At 39.5% G+C, this 16,717-nt stretch overlaps 1 protein-coding gene across 3 annotated transcripts in view; it reads left to right on the forward strand.

The window, feature by feature from the left end:
• Positions 1 to 15,910, forward strand: part of RGS20 (regulator of G protein signaling 20) — a 34,519-nt gene extending 18,609 nt beyond the window's left edge. For 2 of the 3 annotated variants that reach the window (XM_014881631.2, XM_088174998.1), the window contains 4 exons: positions 8,427 to 8,575; positions 12,591 to 12,677; positions 13,514 to 13,748; positions 14,987 to 15,910. In XM_014881631.2, the coding sequence (XP_014737117.2) occupies positions 8,427 to 8,575; positions 12,591 to 12,677; positions 13,514 to 13,748; positions 14,987 to 15,175 (660 nt within the window). In that variant the 3' untranslated portion in view covers positions 15,176 to 15,910. Of the gene's footprint in view, positions 1 to 2,537; positions 2,653 to 8,426; positions 8,576 to 12,590; positions 12,678 to 13,513; positions 13,749 to 14,986 lie in introns of those variants that run through there. The other variant, XM_088175007.1, reaches the window with a different exon arrangement.
• The last annotated feature ends 807 nt before the right edge of the window (positions 15,911 to 16,717 follow it).

Below are 16,717 nucleotides of genomic sequence, written 5' to 3' on the forward strand. Positions count from 1 at the left end.
CGGGACGGGACGGGACGGGCGGCGCTGCTAGCGGTGGCCCCCACGGCCGGGGCGGGCCAGCGGCTGTGGCCGCCCTCCCCGGGAGGAACGGCAGGGACTCGGCGCAATAGGCGTTTCCCCCGGTCTCCCGGAGGGTCGGGAGCTGCAAGCCGGGAGCGCCCGGCGCTAGCGCTCTAATCGCCCCGTCCCTCCCAGCGCAGGACCCGGGTAGCACCCGGCTGACCTCGGCTCCGGGAGCGGGGTCAGGATCCCTCCCTAGGGCGGGATCGCACCCCGGGCCGCGCCACCTCCCTGGCCCCAGCGCAGGTAACACCTCGGCTCAGCCCCCGCCACCCGCTCAGGGATCCTTCTGCCTCGTCTCACGAGTGCGGCCGAGGATGAGGCAGCATCCGTGCCCCCGCCCCACCGTGAAGGGGGTCCCGCGGGGCGCCTGTTCTCGGAGCCCGGGGCTCCCCTGCCAAGTTAGAGAGATAAGCAGCAACAGGCGGGTGCTTCCGTACAGAGCCTTCCCGTACCAGCCTGCCTCATCAAGCATCTTTAGAGAAGAGAAAGCTCTTCCTGAGCTCTGTTATTAGGTAATGTCAGTGGGTAAGAAAAAGCATGTAACGAAAATTGGACACAAATACAGAAAGTGAAATAAGATTATCCTTGTACACTCCAGTAAGAACCTACAGTAATTTAATAGCGGTGTAATTTACTTGATGCAACCATTCCATTATTTCATTTTTGCTGTTGGAAAATGTAAAATGAAAACTTTTCATATGGCACTTGTCTCTATGACGTAATGGCAAGGAGTCTCCTTGTACCCTGTTGCACAAACAATGTCAGCATCGAATCCAGGTCTCTGCAGAGCTATGGGCTGTGGAGGTAGCTACACCACTGCTGTATTACAGCACCAGAAGCAGTAAACACCAGTTCAACTAAACAGAACACCGGAATCATATCCACTAGGAGATTCCTAGTTGTGGTTCCTAAAATTAGGAACGTCATATTAAAATTAGGAGTGTCTCTCTAAACTCAGAGTCAACTGAACATAACACTAGCACTATGTTTTATAAAATGCTCAAAGGTGAGAGTTACTTTATTTCCCCTCTAATTTTTTATCTACTCCTCACATCAATGTTTACTTTGATATCTTTACTCTGGGTCACAAATATTTAATCATGGAAGCATCACCTAAGCTGTTACACACCTCTGTACTCCTCATTTAGAACAGTGAACATATTTCAGAGTGACTAGTGATGTCTGAGGACACAGCTTAAAGTACCAGGAAGGAGTTTTCAGGCTGTAAGATGCCTGTGTCTCTTGGAGCTCAGGTCAAATGTCGATAAACTTGAAGCATATAAGCAAACTGTCAGTACTCAGTCACTTACGGAAATTCATCCCATCTTTTTGTCACTAAGAAAAATGACAAAGGAGACGGCAAGTCTTGGAAATACTCTGGAGATCTGGCATTCAGAAGTAAGAGGACTCTTAGCTTGAAGTCCATTACTCCCCACTTGCTGTTTTCGAAACTTGCCAAAGCCAGGTGAAGCAGAGAAGCTCAGAAAGTGTCACGGCCAAAGTGAATGTGTGCTAAGCCAAATTCTGACCTTTCTTTCATTAAATTGGCTTTGATACTACTCCTCCTGGCTGACGCTGCCGGCTGGCATTACAGCCGAGCTCACCAGGCAGAGGGTTGCTATCACAGTGCCTGCCCTGCAGAGCAGCCAGATGCCAGCGTAGTACAATCCGAAGTGAATCGCGACAATCGGAATCAATAGGAAACAGTGTGTGAATCACCGCTTAATGCACTCCAGGGTGAGTCATCCCGATTCAAACCAGCTTTCAGACCAGCACAATGTCAGTCAGCTTCTCACACAGTTCAATGTGAGTCAGATCTCAGCATCGAGTACAATGTGAAATGAGTCACTGACTAATACAGCGCCATGTGCCTCCAGTACCCGGTGCGAGTTGTCAGAGCTTCTGTGTGATATGAGTCACTTCATAGTACAGTAAAACGGGCTTTTTGGAGGCCATTCATAATTAAGCACAATGCAACCAAGCACTCAGGAGGAGATAATGGGAGTGAGCAGAGTAAACTGCTACAGGCACCAGTTCCACTGCATAGTAGAGAGGTTTGTAAAATATTAGGATGAATGATTTTTTTAAATGTTATTGTTTCTTAAAACAAGCTGCATAAAAAAAAAACTAGAAGCAGGTAGTTTCTCTGACATCAGAGCCAGAAAAGCAGGGTTGAAGCAGTGGTAAAAATCCCAGCACTGGAGAAGAGTGTGGGGTTTTATGTTGGTTTTTCTTCCAAGAGAGTGTCAGTGTGACTGACATACATCCACTGAGGCCGACCCCAGCTGCCACAGAAGACAAGGCAAGAGATTCTGACAGCTTGTGCTGTACAGAGGAGAAGATCCTGACACTGATTTAACTTAATTGCAGTTTGCAGTGACCTAGTTTGTGAAGGACTCAGCAAGGGATGAAGTTGTAGCCATATTTACATTCATCCTGCTCCACTGTCATAGCATCCATATAATAAGCTGGACAAAAACAACAGGTTGCTTTTGTTGCTTTTTCTATGCAACTGGTAAAGAATTCTTTCATGTCTTTCCCTTATTACAGGAGAAATAATGACTGCGACCCTGCTAATTACATGTTAGGGTAACATTTTCAATGAAGTCTATTGTAATAAAATCCAAACTAAAATTCTTTATACAGAGGAGATATAGGGCGTCTCTCTAAAACAAACAAACAAACACAAACAAACAAACAAAACCTCACAAAAATCCCATTGAAGCCCTAAGTAACCAGGTTTCTAACAGGAAAGTCAGATTACATTCAGAGAAAGACTTTAGTGCAGGAAGTTTTTGCAGAGAGTGGCCTCATGTGGTGACCAACTGGGCAGAACTGAATATCAAAGAAAAACGAGCAGAAGACATGTAAGGCATTGGTAGAAGAATACCTACTACAGGTGACACAATCAAGGCACCATTGCCTGTTACTATGTGGGTGTGATACCCTTTCAGCCATTCCTTTTGAAATGTAAAGCAATGCTTTCAGCTGGATAGATGAACTTGGCTCCTCTGAGCTGCTGCTCCTCTGCAAAAATAAATTAAGTAAAACAAGCAAAGGTACTCAGTTTCTGGACATTTGACATGAAAGTGTTCCAGAGCTGCTAGTTACAGGATAACACTTTCACTTGCAACTTCATCCACTGAAACCTTTAAAAGACTTGGGCACAGCAGTGCCATAAAAAGCTAGTTTATTCCATGTGCTGCCAGTCTCCTTTCTCTAACCTCTGTCTTGCAGTCACAAAATCTCAACCATTTCAGCCACCCCACTACAATGTGCCAAATCTCCAGTAATACAAGATAACTTTCGAGGAGCTCTTGCTCTTAACCTACTAAGTGGGCAATCTGACAACTATGCCTAAAGCATGTGCATATGTGTGGGCGAGTTCATTAACATATATTAGAATTCTTCTCTGTCTAAAATAGCACACTGCTTGATGCAGAAAGCCTGCTTGTCACATTTGTCAATGAAAAGGAAGAAGCACGAGCATCAAGTTTCCTGTTCATATTTCAGTTGACAGTGAACTGCCACAGGCTTCAGTGGGAGTTTGTTGCAGCCCCAAATATATCTGAATTGTTAAAAAATAGATTTAGAGATTTATTTGGAACTTGACCCCAGTTGCAAGCCACTTATGACATTAGTAGCTAAGAACAGAATCTCTTCCAACTCACTGGTTATCATTACTGGGAGGATCCAAAGTCAAAGCAGCAACTGTGAGAGTTACATAACCTCACCTAAAGCTTGCTGACACCAAGAGGTGGCTTTCATTTCTTTAGTGGAGTTTGGATCAGGCCTGAAGTATTTACTGAAAAATAACTGGACTATATGATCCACATCTGTGCCTCACTCCAAGTGGTTGTCAGCTAGTGCTCCAGCACAGAGCTTCCCAGGCTGTGGAGTTACTGGGGAAACTTCATGCTGTAGCCATGCAAATCAGCCCCGAGGACAAGGTAAAGTTCTTGCACACTTGTGTACAAGGAGCAAACGTTACATCTCAGTAATTAAGTTTAAGTAGTAGAATCTTTGCACTCTGAGCTGAAAAAATGTCATTGTGTTTTAGCATAAAGTGGGGATAAAAGTATAAAGTTTTATCTACAATCTTCTGCATATTCCTGGGTTTAGGGCTTTTTTTATTTGGTTTAGATTTTGTTTTGTTATTTAAATTGACATTTGTGGCTTAGATTTTAAATATTCCTCCTTTGGGAATGCTATTTTCTTGGTAGCCCACCTTTCTGCTGAGAAATTAGCAAATACTATAAATGTTACAACTAAGCCAAATATCACCTGAGGTATTTTTAACCAGGGAAATAATTTTCACTCCTGACCTTTACACTCCTTTGTGTTTATAAGGTTACATGGAGAAATGCTTCATAATCTGAATGTCAGATAGGTATGCTTTGGAGTGAAAAAGGTACAACAGATTCTTATTTCACCACCTCAACATTCTTCTTAAGGCATACAGTAGTTTTGCCACTATTGCCAAAAGTAGCATCTCAGATGCTCGCTTAAATCCTTGGACTTTTAAAAATTTATTTACTAGCATTCAATAATATAAACACATACTTTTTAATATGATTCATAGATGCTATCAAGCAGGATAAGAAGGAAGAATATGTGTCATTAATTTTCCACTATATTTGTTTCATTGGTCTTTAGGGATGATTTTATAATAGACTAAATTTGTTGTTATCATTACATAAAGAAGGACATCTCTTTCCTTAGGAGATCCAGAAACCCTGTACCTAGGCATCTGCAAAGATGCTACATTAGACTGACTTGAAACAATGAAGGGACTGGAGACAAGCTGATCACCTCAACTCCTACCTCCCTGTTCTCGTTTAAGTATTTGACTAATTGGCACTCTCCATGTGGAATTTGGATGGTTCTGTGGATTCCTCCAGGCAGGACCCACTGTGCCTAGACAATTATGTTCCAGTGTGCTGATTAATATCCAGGGTGGAGGAAATCCAGAAACTCCAAAGGTACACAATCAGCCCAATTCTGCACAGACTGCAGGTAGCCAGAGGAGACATGTAAGTGGCCAGTCACTTGTCCATAGTCAGGAGAAACTTCCTAAAGATGCAAAGATGATAATGCAGGATAGACTCATGTACACAATTTAGGGAGGCAGAAGATGTTTTGTAGCTCCAGACAATCACCAGGGATAGATCATGTGTGCACTGGGGTGGTCCCAAGGCCAGTGAGACAGCAACGTGTAGGATCTGAGAAGTAATGCAGGTCCCAGAGCCTCATGTGGTCCAGCCACCACTATGAGGACCTGTTCAACAGAACCCCCTCCTGCCATGTAGACACTGACTGTCCTGTTCAAGTGACTCAATATTAGCAAAATTAGACCCTACTGACTGTTCATGTTATACACAACAATTAGCTAAAACCATACCCAGACTGAGTATAAACAGAGCATGAGACGGTAGGGGTTGAAGGCCTTTGGTTAGAGGTATCTTACATCATTCCATCAGTAGTCTAAAAGTATTTTTGGATTCCTCAAAAACATGTGCAGGAAAGCAGTCCATCTCCAGTTTTCTAATCTTCTATGTTTTCTTCTCTAACCCATTTTCACACAAGGTACATTCCTGCTCCAGATGGTGGGGACAGAGAAGGCAGACTCCAGTTCTCAAAGTACAGAGAACATCCAGTACAGCGGATTCTCATACAATTTTTTCATTTCCATAGCACCTTCAGAGAGGTCTGGAAATCTGATTTCCCAACAATTAACAACTGTAAAATTACATGAATAAAAGACCTTTTCACTACGAGGTCTAAAACACCCTCTCCTTTTTGCCCTGAAGGAGCTTGAAGTCTACTGAAGGCAAAATAATAACCACTTCAATTCCACAAATCAATCAAGCAATTGCTTAAATTGTTGCTAATGTGGGCTGTACTAAAAAGGAGCAAGGAATTTTGTTAATTTTACAAATAATATTCACTGGAGCAATTGATAAATCTACTACCCATTCCTGCACACAGCACAACTCACACCAGCCTGGCAAGGCTCATTACACGGCCCTGGTGGTTGCAGCAAGAAGCAGCAAAGTGGGATGGAAAACTTCCATGTCCTACAGTGAAATTCTGGATATATTAGAAGCAGCAGAAAGACACCTACATACATAAAATAAGGCTCTTCTGAAGTTAGGGAAACAGTGCTGAGACAGATCACTTATTGCTTGTTCTGTGAACCTGACCAGCCTGACACGGTTTTATCCTATGGGACTTAATACTATGTGAACCAAAGGAGTTTCTACAACTCTATAATAACCTGCACCACTGCTCAGCTATCTACCTTGTCATCCTGTAACATTGACCCTGGATTGTATTTAGCCCAGGCTAACTCTTTATTAATGTGAATTAGAGATATGAATATGTGAACATAAAATACCTCAGAAGTAAGAGTGGATGTATAAGGCTATATAAACAGCATATGTCTGAATCCAAGTTACATTTTTCTAATCAATAACAATTGTTTACTGTCCAAAGCAGACTGAAATATTGTTAGATATATGATCCTTCCAAAAATAGAGAGCTATCACTCTCTAATTGAAAGGTGAAAATGTTCCATTTAGAAAGATATAGGTATCTGGAAGGAAATTAATACTTATTCATTCAGTTAATGTGAATCTGAAGCTGACAGAAAGAAATCTGAATCTACAAATGCATTCTACATTTTAGTTATCCTTCCATATTTTGAAACAAGAAAGGTTGGGAAGGGGCACTTGGAAGCCATGTTATTTTTCTGATTTTCTATTTTTGGCCATTTAGGCATTGCTTGTCAGATTGGGCCTTCAGAGTTTCAAAATGGGTTATAGTTTCCATCTATATTGTTGTTCTTGTATTTTATTCCTCCTGCTACACAGGTGCATCTTCTGCTACCGTGTCATGCATTTGTCTCTTGGGAGAGTGGGTGGTTCTCACAAATACAAGAACTATTAAGCTCTATAAGACAGAAATAAATTCAACATTAAAAAAAACCACAGTAGCCAAAGTGCAGCAAAATGTAATGCTGCACTCTGCTAAAATAACATTCTTTGTTCTCCTGACAGTTCTGTCGAGTCCATGATGCCACCTGTACGTTGCCCCTCAAGTTAAAACAGCAGCATTTCCTAAACCTGGATGAACATTTTAGAAAAGAAAGCAACTTTTAACCTCTAAGTATTTATCTCATTAGATTCAAGTCTGATATTATAGATTTTTTTAAAAAAACCTCAAAATTGGTAGCAGTTAATTTTAATTCCCCTACAATTGTCATGGCCTCAAAAGAAGGCAAGCTGAAACAAACCTACACACAAAGGGATCTCATGACACAGAGGATGACTAGCTATGCATCCAAAAATCAAAGACAAATAAAATGAAGGAAGCTATACTCATATTTATACAAGCTAGCATTTCATTTCTCAAAGACATCTGTCACTTACATATGGCACAACTTTCAGCATAATAGGGAGAGCACTATTAAGTGCTGTAGAGCAAATGTGAAGCTCAGAGAGAGGTCAGAAACAAACAGGGACTTCAAGAGGACTTGTCGTTTCACCAACACCCCCTATCTGCACAATCTGCAAAATGCAGTCTCCAAAAAGGCTTTCTACAACTGTGCAAAAAAACCAACCAGTGCATCCACCAAAAATTGTTTCACGCTGTCTTCAGTTGAGGGGCTCAGTGAAAACCATGTACTTACTATCATCTAGTTTTGTGTTCCCTCCTCATCTTCACAGAAGCACAGACAAAAACGTATTTAAAAACTGTGGCAGTCAGACCTTTAATGGAGAAATGAGCATTGGCCCTTTCTTTTTTGCTACAAAGGGAACCAGCACATTTGAGACATCCTCAATACTCACCAAAGGCCAGATTTTCAGGAGAGCTCAGGTGTCTAACTCAAGCATTATGAAGCCTGTGCATTGGCTAATCAAGTGAAAGAAAAAAAAAAGGGGAAAAAAGAGGCCCTAACTACTTCTATTTTGTACCATTTTCTTTAGGATGGCCTTGAAGTCAAAACCTCAGGAAACCCTTTTCAACTCCTAGGCTTATATACCTCTGTGCCAAGAGCTCTAGCTCTCCAAGACCCCTCACTTGTATCTTTTGTTCTCTGCATTACCACTCCCTTCTCATTATATTCCCAGGCACGTGAAGAATTCATTAGCCCTTTGCCTTCCATCACAGCACTTCAATGAGTGAATCTTCCAAAGGATTCAAAACCTAAGAACTTCCATGGGGGGAAAATCAGTGATTTAGCTTTTCAGTTCCTTTGAGGCTGTGGCCTTCAGCACTTCTGGGTAAGAGTTATAAAGCAAACAAAAAAAAGAAAAAAGACAGAGATGTTTCTTACTTCCCCCTTCCTTTGTTGCTTGCAGCCCATGGGATCAGAGAGGACGGAGATACGCAAAAGGCAGATGGCTACGACCCCGGAGACCCCAGGTGCTGCACAGGCTCAGCTCAGCACAGGAAATCGAGGGTCCAATGCCTGCTGCTTTTGTTGGTGCTGTTGCTGCAGCTGCTCATGGTAACCCCTCTCATTCAAGCCTCTAGGGAACAGAATAGCAGGGAAGGAACACATAGTCCCGCATTGGACGACATAAGCCAAAGAAAGCATTTGTGTAATTCTGCAGGTCTGGGACACAAAGAGATACCTGTGCTCTACTACTAGACACAACCCTCTACTCCAGTGTACTCCTTCTTTCCTCTGCCACTGAAATGACAGATAACAGATTTTAAAAGAATTATCTGTACAGTATCTCTATTGTTCTTTTTTTGTCAATACTGTGTAATGTCTATTTTGTTCTGGACAGGGTCTCCTCAGCACTGAGCTTCACCAAGGCTCCCACTAAAAACTAAAAGCAATACCAGAATATGTCCCAGCTTTAGATTTAGGACTTGACAAGCAGCACAGAAAGTGTTAAATGGAATTAGGAGAAGGTGGAAAGATTTGTAGGTCAGAAAATTAATAACCAGGTGCCCAGCACTCTTCCCCTGAAGGTAATTGGATGTTGTCATTAATTAGTACTGCCAAATCACAGCATCTGCAAATTGTATGAAGATAATCACTGGGACCAGAAACTTTAAACATTGTGTGTATTTCCTGAAGATGAAGAGCTAAGCATAAAAAAGTTCAGAAAAACTCCCATTACAAAAGTCACATTCCAGTTAAGGAAGAAAAATTTATCAATCAATGCAAAAAAGAAGGAATCACTTGATTCCTTAAATTAACAATGTGCTCACTTTCTTCCAAGCTCTGCCAGATCCAAGTGATTTCATTCTAAACTGAAGTAAATCTTCCCATACTCAAAAACCCTGTACCTGTTTAGGGCAAAATGTTACTTAACAGATGAGAGTAGAACTTACATTCAAATAAACAAAGTCTTAAACAGCCATAGAGTTCAGCCAAAACACTGACAGCAAGTGGAATGCTTAGAAATTCACTATCCACCACATAAGCACTTCAGAGCAAGCAAACCTGGCACTGAGGTGATGGGAAGTGGTCATAAATAACTTTACAGCCTGGGCTAAGAATCTATTCCACTAATGTTGTTTTCCAATAGCACCTGTGGCAAAGGCTCTGGAGATCACCATTAGAAGGCAAGGGAAGAACAGACTGATCATTTCCTTGCTATTGGTACTCAGCTGATCAGAAGCCAAGACACACAAAATTCTGGCCTCCCTAATGCAAATAGTGAATATTTTGCAAGGACAAAATGCTGTTTGGAGGTTTGGGGGGGGTTTTGTGAGGTGCCAAGAACTCTGGCTCTGATCCTACCAAGCTTTTCAGCAAGTGCTTAGAGGTAAACCAGGAATTTAGAGAGATATTAACACTCTGCCTGTACAGGATCAGTTTGCTATATAGGTATGATACCTATTGCAACTTTGTTAAAACATCCCATAGAAATTCCAATGCCACTTCAACAGCTGTCCAGTGCAATTGCAAGTGGCTCAGTCCAGAGCTGCATTACACAAAATTGGTTTTCCATTAAAGGAAAAAATAAGACACATTTATCTACTAAGTCATGGTATGTAAAATTTGTGTTTTACCTTTTAAAATTGTTGATAAAGTGCCTTTTTTTTTCTTTTTTTTTTTTCTTTTTTTTTTTTCCCGATTTTACCTGGTATATTCCAGGATGCTCATTTTCTGTGCATCTCACTATTCAAACAATTCAAAGAAAGCAATTTACTCAATAGGGTTTGTGAAAGTACCCAAATTTCATGATGCTTAAAATTCCTATTTGCATTTCAGAATCATCTGGGAAACCAATACAGGCTCAGAAACAGACCAGCTTGTTTCAGCTTTAAAATAATTTCTGATTTTTTTTTTTAACAATTGTTTTCTAGTAGCAAGAAATGCAAAACAAACCGTAATTAAGCTATTTATATTCCCCATTCATAGACAATTTCCTCAAAATAGCCTAAGCTCTTGGAACAGAAAAATTATGAATAGGAATAAAAATAACAGTCTCCATGAGTCATGCAGCTGAGCTGCTGAACATCCAATATTCAGCATATTCTTAATAGTAGATTTAGAATGAACTGAAATGAGTCTCTCAGCTGGATGCTCCGAGCCTGTGTTCATTCTTACAGTCAAACCCAAGCCTCCAGCCTGTTACTCTTACAGATCCCAAGAGGATACAGTATTGCACTAGTTTATTGTTTACTTGTACATTTCTAGGGAAAGAGCCTGCCTCTATGTAATTTTCTGAAGCATGGCATGTTCTTTTAGGGAAGCTTTTGTTATTTCTTTGGTCTTTTTCCTTTTCTGTGCATTATCCTATGAAGACTGTATTCCTTTCTATTGGATCTGTTGGTTCCCCTCAATCCAAAAATAGCTCTGACAAGAGTATCACGTCCTGTCTGCATGTGAGGAATACATATCACTTTACATACTCAAAAAAGGCCAGAACCACTGGTAAAGGGGGTAATAAAGGCTTGAGACTCATATAACCCACCAGAATAAAGAACTAGCATTACTACTTACTTTTTCTCTTTATTTTCCTGAAAAGTTGAGATAGTTCATTGGCTTGAACATGTGGTTCAGATGTTGCTGAAAAACCGTGTTTGCAGTATTTGCTCTCCATTTTAGTAATACACAAGCTTTCCTAGGTCTTCAACACAGGGACTGCCATGGCAAAGAGAAAAACAGGTCTCTGCAGACTATGGACTAACAGCAGACAAAGACAGAGAAGGAGATTCCCACTAAATAACAAGGGTGCAAATAGGACTTGGCCAAGTGTTTAGAATGCAAAACAGGCAGAAAAATCAACAAAAAACCTTCCTTGAGATAAATGAGATTCTTAGGGATTAAGGCAGCAAAACTTGGAACATTAGCATGAAAGAAAGGTAAAATACGAATGAAGAAATTGTTTGATATTTCCCTAGAAGTTATAGCGACTGTGTTGCCTTGTTTCAGCTGGAGGGCCCGTTTCATATAAATAACAGGTTATTCACTGGGATCTTTTCTTCTTGACTTATTTTAAGCAGCTTTACAGATTTTATGACTGCATGCCTATATGCACATGCATTTCTCACTAAACTACCATAGCCTGGATGAACTGGAATGTAGTCCCCACTCCCTAAAAAATATTTATATTTTCAAATCCAGTTTCAAATGAAAATGAATAATCTACAACTACAAAAGTATTTTTTAAAAACTAGAGCTATCTTAACTAACATTTGATGAAAGAAGTTGACAGCTACCCTTCCACAGGACATCAAAAACTGTCAGTGATCACTAGTGATTGCAGCAAACTTTGTTTTTGTAATGCTACAAACAAGTGTTTCCATTCAGACATAGTCAAAACGATATTCAGCAATGATAGATCTGCTCTTTGTGCTCCAGACCTCACATTTTGACGCATGCATTAGCAATTTCCTAAGATGCAATCAATCACCACATAATGTGGCTGTATCTACATCTGAACTCTGAAAGATGCTCACCCTTCCAACATCACATACAGAAGTCGTTAGCTCACTTAAATCTTGTGTCCTGCTTCCGAACTTCTGTCCTGTAACAGCGTTATCACCACTCCAAACCAGAGTCTGGGCCCTCACTCATCACAGCCGAGGAGAAAAAAAAAAGGAAACAAATCCAAACCCACCTACCTCGAAATCTAACTCACATAAAACCAGTGCATCACATCCAGCTTAAATAAAGGCATTGCACTGAGCATACACAATACAAAAATCAATGGAGAAGAGATTTGATATGTGACAAAGGGTATGCATGTATACATATATATCCCACATACATATATATACTTGTGTGTGTATTTATAGATTTGGATCCTGATGGATTCCTTCAACTTGAGATATTTTATGGAACATAGTTCCTTCTGTAGAAAATCTTTATTAGAGAATATTAAACAGCTTTCAGCTACACTCAAGGTTTATACACTTGTAACTATGGGTAATGTGCCTATCATTAGCTTTTGTCCTTTTAGAGGTTTTTTTTTAGTTTAGAATGAAAAGTATATGGTGTATGTTCAACCTTTTTCTCTATAAAGTTGACTAAAACTTTGTTTGGTACTTTGCAGTCTTACTGTTAGAAATCAAGAAGAAGAGAGAGCAAGGAGAACATCTCATGAACTCCAAGCAGAGGGTATTCCAAACTGTGAGGAAAGGTATGGTCTTTATTAAGCGTTCTGTCAAGCTAAAATGAAAAAAAACCCAACAAACCATACTAAGTAATTGCAATGATTTACCTGAAATATGAAAATAACTATAATTTATTTTTCATTTACACTCAATTTGCAAGTCACCTGTTTTTTTATCTTCTAATGAACCAAATGTGTGATCTACCATTTTTTACTTTATTTATAGGCAGCACATAAGCACATCCCCACTCTCATGACAAATTAAAACCAGTATTGTAAACTGCCTCCCTTTCTCCTGAAGTAATTTAAAAATACATCCTGTTCCCACCCAGCAAGTATGCAATAAGCTTAACCGGCAGTGCCCAGCCTTATAAAAATATTAAAGTGGAGCTTTGAACCTCTCAAAAGTCAGGCAACAGTTTCTTCAGAAATGCTCAAACAGGTAAAAGCACCTGCAAAATGGTAACATACAGGTGGGTACCTTTCAGAGTGTCTGAATCATTGCTTCTTTATATGTATATTCATTTAATTTTTAACCACAATTTAACAAAGAATATTAGAGATAGAAAAAATGTCCAGCTGTTGTACAGGTACTTCTTTGTTGCAATTGTTCTGAGCAGTAAATGGCAATTTCTGCATCACAGCAATCACCTGCATCAGAGCTTTTGATAAGCACACTTTCAAAAACCATCTTATAAATGTGTTTACAAGAGTTTGCACTTGGGTAGTTCCAGTGAGGAATCAGAACCCCATGAACCTTACAATTTTATTCCATTGTGATGGCAGATGCTTCCTGCCAGCTGCAAACAGCTTGAGTAACAATCATTCATTTCTCTCTTCTTTTGCTCTTCTTCCTCCTTAAGCCCTGCTCCCACTCTCGAAGAAGTAAATGCCTGGGCTCAATCATTTGACAAGTTGATGCTTACTCCAGCTGGCAGAAATGCTTTCCGTGAATTTCTACGAACAGAATTCAGCGAGGAAAACATGCTTTTCTGGATGGCCTGTGAGGAACTAAAACAAGAATCCAACAAAAGTGTCATTGAAGAAAAAGCAAGACTAATTTATGAAGATTATATTTCTATCCTTTCTCCAAAAGAGGTATATTGCTTTCCCTAACATATTCTTTGATGTTTCTTTGCACAGTTAGTTCTAACTAACTGTGTTTAAAGCTACAGCAATACTCAGGGAGAACTTCCCTCTTCCCCCCCATTCCACTACTTCCATCAAGTAGATATTTGGGGGAAGAAGGCAGCCATCGTTAAGGTGAGATGGTCAAAATTACTTTCACTGGTTGTAAGGAAGCTCTTCCTATGTTAGCCTGGCATGCTGATGTGGAATTTTTAGTTTGAGGCACAAATATATGGCTGATCACATTATCCTTGCTCAACTCAAATTGTATTTGTTGGACAAATCAGTTCCTTTTTTAGTTACACTCAGAAGGGGGTGTATGCATCTCTCCAAAAGCACAGTAACCACAAATAAAGTGTTATTTTCAAAGCACAAATTTCTCAAAGAGCAGCTGACAAAATATGGCATAGAACAAACACAATGACTTCCCCAAATTTTTCAAAACTACTTGTCACATTGCTGTTAGGAAATATGTCAAGTTTCAAAGACACCTCAGTACAGCTTGAATATAATCCTGCCAAGCAGGCTGGAATTTTAAATCTTCCAACATCCTTGCAAAATTGCAAAATTGCAATTTAATTTCTTTAAGCTATACTTTTGTACTTATAAAAATGCTGTTTAAATCTACTCAGTCTGTTCCTGCAAAACTAATATTTCTACAGACACTAGAGACTTGCAAAAAAAGGAAAAAAGACATTACTGTATGTTGTATGAAATCATTATATAGCCCTATCTGTGGTTCACAACAATTCACTCTGCTTTTTAACAGCAATTTGATTAAGCAACAGCTTCCCAGGTTACATTGTCCACCTGCGTCATACTCTTACTCCAAATTCAGTCTCTTTACAACTGCACTAACTCTCCAGGAAATGAACTGTCACAAAAAATTAAAAATGCTCTCTACTAAAGAGCAGGAAGTTGGTCTGGAAATAACCCATCGGTCTCAGTAATAACGGGATTGCAGACAGCCTTGTTCAAATAAGGTACCTCAATGAGGACATTTCTCTGCCCATACTCAAGATATAAGTCCATTCAAATTTTAACAGAATCATTTTTTGCATAAGTATATTTAGCAATTTTTATAGTCTTGGAAGTCACTAGCTGAAATGCTTAAAAAAGAAGGCTTTTTCAACCAATAAAACTAAACTAAGATTCCACCTGTACTATTCACCACTATTATTTACATGACTTTCTATTTTAATACACAGGTCAGTCTGGACTCCAGAGTAAGAGAAGTTATTAACCGAAATATGCTGGAACCCTCACAGCACACCTTTGATGATGCACAGCTTCAAATTTATACCTTAATGCACAGAGACTCTTACCCACGGTTTATGAACTCTGCTATTTATAAGGACTTGCTTCAGTCCTTGTCTGAAAAATCCATTGAAGCATAGAATTTTTTCTTAAATGTATTTATTTTAAAACAGACGGGACTCTGGGCTACAGAAATCCACAGGGAATTTAGAATTAATCAGATATTTACCTGAAAATAACTCAGGCAAGTTTTACTACAGACTGAATAATTTAAATCCGCACAAAGCTCTGACACAATCAGCTAAGAACATTTTCTGATTAAATTCAGTATTACTTTGCAAAAGGAAATGAAGAGAATGAAGAAGAAATGTTGTTCAAAAAATGCAGTATTTTTTCAAACATAGCAGACAATTCAGACACAAAGCTATTACAACTTATGTCGGAGGTGCAAATACCAACTGAGCATGAAACTAAAACTGATTTTTAAGTGGAGTGTTAAAATTTTCTTGAAAACCAAACCAGTTTCTCCATCCACACTGTGACCAAAGTAAAAGTATTACTGTCAATACTGTGTTACTCTAGGCACTGCCATCACACCTGGCATAGTACACTCCACTTGTTTTGGTATACTTAATGCATACATGGTGAACTAATGGAAACTGGCATGGCAATCTCAAGTTTATGAAAGTTACTGGTTGAAATAATGCTGCTTATAAAAAAAAAATCTTTTCCTGAAGAATTGTTATTTTAGTACTAGAATCTGCTGAAAGCATTAAGTTCCCTTTGTTGGTATTCATGAAGTTAAATTATTTATTTCAGAGGAAGACAAGTCTGGGCATTCAAATTCCAAAATAAAGCACAAGAATTCTCACATATTTTTCTCTTCCTTCAGTAGGTGTTTGTAAAACCTTCCACTATTTGCTCCCAAGAGGACAGCAGTTTCAAACCAGATTGGGTTTGTAAATATGAAATTCTCCAACTCCCTGACAGATCTTGTAAGGTGTTTCCATTACAGATATATACACAATTTACTTAATAAAAGCAGGAAGATGGAACTTGTTATTTCAGACTGTCCAACAGCACCAGCTCTATCTAGTTATAAACCATGTTCATTCTACAGTATACCCTAAGCATTACACTTAATTCCTGGTCATATCTCAAAATCAGTAATCACAGGAAATACTAGGAAGAAAGTAAGCTGAATCCACATAAACAATCTGCAGATCTGTTACTCTAATGTCTTCTTTCTTTTAAACCACAAGATTCACTACAATTCCACTGTATTAAACTCTGGAGTTTATAGTGGATTTCCAATGAATTTTATTTTTTTTTCCTGTGTATTTATTTAAATGAGCCAAATGACATATATGTCGGAAAAAGACATAAGTGAAACAGAAAGACAAAAAAATACCCCTAGAAGAGAGAACCAGAAAGGCATAGTTCAGTGACGTGTACTGTAGCCTTTCCAAAACCTAATCTTTGCCTAATTCTAGCATTATGGAAAGTGCAAAATGGGAGCTTTCTCTAAAGAAAGGAAATGGGAAGAACAAAACAGACTGTAAGAGATCAATTTAATTGTTTCCTCAATGCACTTGGCAGGATACATGTTGTGCCCTGAATGCATTTGCACTTTGAAGAACATAGTGATTTGAATTTTTCAGTACATAGCACCACAGGAGAAG

Source organism: Sturnus vulgaris, chromosome 1 (assembly GCF_052056855.1).
Source record: "Sturnus vulgaris isolate bStuVul1 chromosome 1, bStuVul1.hap1, whole genome shotgun sequence".
Classification (NCBI taxonomy): Eukaryota; Metazoa; Chordata; class Aves; order Passeriformes; family Sturnidae; genus Sturnus; species Sturnus vulgaris.